Below are 5,718 nucleotides of genomic sequence, written 5' to 3'. Positions count from 1 at the left end.
CGCAGATGAGGATGCATTGTACCTTTCAAGGGAGCCTCATCAACTTGGTTGTGTACAGGGTGTTTATAGGAGTAGAGGGTGAGAGAGGGTGGTCTTCTCCCATCCCCTCCAAGCTCTCTCTCCTTGTCTTTGTCTTCATGGTGGTTGTTGCTTTCCATGTTCTAAATATCACCCATTCACTTTTTCTTTTTATTCATCTCCTTATCATCTAGTGGAAGGCTTTAAACAGAGGAGTGACATCATTTTGTTTGCACCAAACAAACAAACACACAAACAAACAACCTCACTCTGGCTGTTATGTTTTCTTGGCTTCTTCCTGTTCTGTCTGTCTCTGCCTCCGACCTCACCCCATCCCACCCCACTTCTGGCCCATGTCTCTGGACCAGACTCTAGGAGTCAGCCCGGGGCCTGGGTCAGCTTGAGCAAAGTCTGTGTCTCCCCCTTTACCGATTGCTGGTGATCCGGTGACGTTTCTTATGCCTTTGGGTGTCCTGCATCTCTGTCACCTCCTCACTCCACCGAGGCTTGCCCAGCCTGCAAACACAAAGGAAGCTTGGTTACCTGGGACTCCCACATGATCTCAAGGTTCTGTAGGAACTAATGTAGGTTGGCTTCCCTGAAATCGGGTTCTGAGATGGAGAATAGAGTGAGGAATTTTATTCAGAAATGTTCTTGGGTCAACACCAGGGCAAAGAAAGGGAGGAAGCAGGAATAGGCAGGGGGACAAGTTGGGCTATGATACAATCGCAAGGGACACAGCTGACACTGTGGAACTTCTGATGTGGGGATGACCCTCCAGGCTGTTCCATACTGGGAGGAGGTGCTTTATACCACTACACCAATCAGTCACTGGCTGCAGGCCAACCCAGGGAGGGGAGGTGACCTTGTGTGATTTGGCAGAGGCCATCCCTGTAGCCAGCAGCACTTCCAGTTACTGGGTTTACATCTTCTTTCCTGAAAGGGACCTAGGCAGCACTTCCCAGCATCCACCAGCCAGGAACCATGGCCTCAAACTGACCACATAGGAGTAGGTCCTGGAATTTCCTTCCTAGAGGCTAGGAGGTGTCCTGGAAAGAAAGAGCCACTCTCACAGGCCCTGTGTTCTGGGGTTTCTGTTGGATTTGTTCCAGGGGTAGGAGCCACCCATGGGGAAGTGAACTCTGCGGATTACAGAGAGCAGTAGACATTGAATTAATTACTCTACACAAGCTCACTGAGCATGTACTGAATATCCCACCCGAAGCCGTGCACTGCATAGCTAGTAGAGTGACTGCAAGCGCAAACATATCACAGAAAGATTTGGGTTGGAGTCATAGCCCCTCTGCTCTCTACTGTGGATCCCTTAGTAAGTTATTGAAACTCGCTAATCTCACTTTTCTTATTTGTAAGTAAAAGTAATAATAGCACCATCTTATAAAGTTGTGAGTAGTAAGTGACCTAATGTATGCTGATGGCTTAATATATGGCTGCAGGTGGTTAACTGTTTCTAGAATGATGATGTTGATGAAAATAATAATAGTATTAAGAACAATAAAATAGGAAAATTATTATTTTTAAAGGTCCTACTTTTCAATAATTAATGCAATCTATATGGTGATATTAATGAAAACCACTTGAGCTTAAAATAACACTTACAGAGATATTACAGAGACTTTCCCCAGGTTCCCAGTTGGTATATAGTAGAGTGATTTCCTGGGATGTCAGCTTCTGTGTCTGTGAGTTGGGAGTAATATTATCACCCAGCTGAGATCATGTCTCTGACAGCGAATGGTAATGTGTTATGTAAGAGATCAGGACTAAGATTATAGACGTTGATTACTTATGACTGGAAACCCTTGGGAGGCACGACTCATGGCTGGTTGTTACTGGTATGGCACTTTGCACACAGTGGATGTTAATAAGACAGGGACATATAGGTGGAAAGAGATTTAAATGAGATTTATGAGACATAACAACCCAAATACAACAAGTGAACTTTGTTTGGATCCTGATTAGAACAAACCTACTGCAAGGACACATTTTGGACAATTGAGTGTATTGAATGCAGAATGGGTATTAGATGATATGAAAATGACTTACTGTAAACGTTGTTAGATCTGATAGTGGCATTGTGGTTATGGGAGAAAAGGTGTTTATTTATATTCTTTAAAATGCATCAGAAAGTATATGGGGCTAAAATCACCCGATATCTTGTATTTAAAACACTATAATAACGCCCTAGCTGATTTCGCTCAGTGGGTCCTGGGTTTGATTCCAGTCAAGGGCCCCAGCCCATGTTGCGGGCTTGATTCCCAGTAGTGGGCATGCAGGAGGCAGTCGATCAATGAATCTCTCTCATCATTGATGTTTCCATCTCTCTGAAATCAATAAAAATCTAAAACAAAACAAAAACTTGATTGAGGTATACACAACATGCCACAAAATGAAAGTATTTTAAAAATAAAATAAAATACTAGAAGAACAAAAGAAGGGGAAAGTGAATAGTTGAAACAGATTTGGGAAAATGGTTGTTGAAGCTGAGTAATGAGTAAGTGGTAGTCCCTTGGACTCTTTTTCTTTGTTGTTTGCAACTTTTCATAATAAAACTCCTGATTCCATAATAAAAGCACTAATCCAGCCCTGGTCTGTCTGCCTGGTGGCTCAGCAATGGGAGGGGGCCCAAATGACTATGAGTGGGGTGCTGAGTGCCTGTTGGGATCCAGTGTGGGGATGTGTGGGGATGGCAGGGTTGGGGGCCAGCCTGGCACAGTAGAATCCCCTTACTCACCGGTACCGACTCCTCCTGTGTTTGTCAACCATCTCTGTAGCCACAGGCCCTGTGGGACCCCCGAAGTTATCAACCCTCTTTCGAGGTTCCAATGGTTGTTTCCTCAGAAGTCCAGGAAAAGGAAAATACAAGGGTTCCACCTTTTCTACAAGAGAGGAACAGACAGGGCAGTGGTCAGCTTTAGTCTCCTGTCTGGCCTCTCCTACCCCTTAAGCTAGAACATGGAGGGGTCCTTCTCAAGACTGGTCTGCCTAGACTTTGGAAGATGTGTGTTAGTAGCCTCTGTCCATGCTTCTGGGGCTGACTACCTGCTATCTGAGGAAGCCCAACCCTGTTGTCCCCTGATGCCACCCCTACCCACTGGTATAGAGGGCATTTCTATTCCCTCATCCACCAGAAAGATAGCTTATGAGAAGAACATGGCTCTAAAGGTGGATGGACAATGATGGAAAGGGATTCCCGGGCCTCAGAAGCCCAGTGTGGATCAGAGACTGAGATATGCCAGACATGAGCTGGAGAGGAGCAGCCTCAGCCCCTGAGCCTGGGAGGGAGGAAACCAGAGATCTTCCCAGGTTCTAGGTGTGGAAGATCTTGCATGGAGCGAGGCTTCTCTAGTTGTCAATTTTGCCATGGCTCACCCCAGAGGCAGGAGCATGGAGGAGATGGCCTTCCATATCCTCCTCACCCCTGTCCCAGTTAACATTGCTCCCAGCCTGGCCCCTTCAAAGTACCTGATTTTGATCTCTGCCATTGGGGTGGAGATGTGCCATCACTCGTCTGTCCTTCACCTGGTTCCATCTTAGTGATCGTTGCACTTGGCTCCCTAGACACAGAGTTGGTCATTCTCCCTGAGATCTTGGAGGAAGTTGGGGCTGTCTATGTGACATCCCCACTTAATTTCAACCCATCTGAATTTGAACTCATGGCCTTCATCTGACTTTCTCTCATAGACCCTGTCTTCGTGATGGCCCCCATGCACTCCTCCATCCATGCAGGACTGGGATGTAGTCCTGGCTCTGTCTGGCTCCCTCTGAGAGTTGATTGGCCACCTTGTCACTGGCTCTAGTATAGCTGTCCTTCTAGTCCCTTCTCTCCACCACCACAGCCTCCACCTCCAGCCAAAGCCCTGGCATCTGTGGCTTGAACCACTTCATCCTCCTCCTAAAGGTGCCCTCTTCTCTAGTCCCTCTCCAGGCCATTTCTACACAGTAGGTGATCTTCTATTTGAACCTGACTCATCATGTAGCTACTGAAGCCCTGAAATCATTCTTTATTGCTTTTGAGGTAGAAGCGGAAGTTATTAACATGGCCCAAAGGCCTCTTTGTCCTCCCAACTTCCTGCCACATGTCAGCTCCAATCCCACCTCTGCCACTCTCCCTGCTCACTCACTTCTGATCCAATGCTGCTCAGAGGCCTTGTCAAAACACAGATTCTGATTCAGCAGGTCTGGAGTGAGGCTTGAGATTTGCATTTTTAATGAGCTCTCAGGTGATGCTGATGCTGATACTGCTGGTCCATGGTCCACATTTTGAGTAGCAGTGTTTCTGGTCCCTGGCCTCCTTCCATTCCTCAAAGGAGCTGAGATCAGAGCCTCTACCTCTGCCAGGAATCTACCCACTCTTGGCCCAGCTAAACCCTCCCACCTTTCATAACTCAGCTCAGGTTCTTTGGACGGACTCAAATAGGTCATCAGAGCATTCATGCTGATCCCAGGCACAATGATTCATGTTGTGGGTCACCTGGGCCTGTGTCCCTGCTGAGTTAATTCCTAGATATTGGGCCTGTGTCCATGGTCCTGTGCCCAACACACTGTGGGTCTGAGGAGAATGCTTGTTCCCTGAGGAATGGCTCCTCCTAAGGCCTTTTAATGGCTTCTGCCAGACTAGGTGAGGCAGAGGAATGGGAACCTGGGCATAGATAAACTTTGCAGCCACAGACCAAAATATACCAAAACTAAGGCCCATGGGGCTGCAACAAATTCCCAGCAGAAAATCGTATTCTCTTGTTTCCAGGATTCCCCTCAGCTGGGCTGCGTGCATGGGTGTTTATTTGTGTGGAGATTGAATGAGGGTGGTTTGTTCCCTCCAAAGCTCTCTCTGCTTGTCCTTATCTCCCCCTCATCGTCATTGCTTTTCATGTTCCAAATCTCACCCACTCACTCATACACTTTTCTTCATCTTTTCACCTCCTTATCATCTCATGGGAGGGTTAAACAGAGAAGGGGCATAATCTTGTTTGAACTAAACAAACAAACAAACACACAAACAACCTCACTCTGGCTGCTGTGGTTTCCCTGGCTTCTTCCTGGTTCTGTCTGTCTCTACCTCCAACCTTACCCCACCCCACTTCTGGCCCATGTTCCTGGAACAGCCTCTAGGAGTCAGCCCTGGGCCTGGGTCAGCTCTAGGGAGTTCTGTGTCTTCCACTTACTGTCTGCTGCTGATGACCAGCTGAGGCTTCTCCTGCTGCAGGAGACTCAGCATCTTTTTCACCTCCTCACTCAGCTGAGTCTGGTCCAGCCTGAAAACACAAAGGAAGCCTGGTTATCCTGGGACCCCAGCATGATCTCAAGGGCCTCAGGGCCCAAAATCATGGAACGTTTCAGGTCCTGCAGGAACCTGCTGTACGCTGGGTTCCCTGAAAACACGTTCCATGGTGGAAAGAAGAGTTAGAAGATTTATTAGGGAGTGTTCTTGGGTCAATACCAGGGCAAAGGGAGGAAACAGGACTGGGTAGAGGGACAAGTTGGGGTGTGATGCAGTCCCCAGGGACACAGCTGACTCTGTGGGACTTCAGATGTGGGGATGACCCTCCAGGGCTGTTGGAGGAGGGTCTTTATACCACTACCCCAGTCACTGGATGCAGGCCACCCAGGGTGGGGAGGTGACCTTGTGTGAGATGGCCCCAGCTTGCAGAGGCCATCCTCATAGTTGGCAGCACTCTCAGGGGT

General features: G+C 47.8%; 1 protein-coding gene across 1 annotated transcript in view; it reads right to left on the bottom strand.

Moving 5' to 3' along the window:
- Positions 1–5,718, bottom strand: part of LOC102424071 (NACHT, LRR and PYD domains-containing protein 1-like) — a 78,441-nt gene that overhangs the window by 37,983 nt on the left and 34,740 nt on the right. The window contains 2 exon segments of the mRNA XM_023747839.1: positions 448–534; positions 5,199–5,288. Coding sequence (XP_023603607.1) covers positions 448–534; positions 5,199–5,288 — 177 coding nt within the window.

This window comes from Myotis lucifugus, unplaced genomic scaffold (genome assembly GCF_000147115.1).
Source record: "Myotis lucifugus unplaced genomic scaffold, Myoluc2.0 scaffold_1012, whole genome shotgun sequence".
Lineage (NCBI taxonomy): Eukaryota > Metazoa > Chordata > Mammalia > Chiroptera > Vespertilionidae > Myotis > Myotis lucifugus.
The sequence above is the reverse complement of the archived record's forward strand: the minus strand, read 5'-3'. Positions and strand labels throughout refer to the sequence as shown.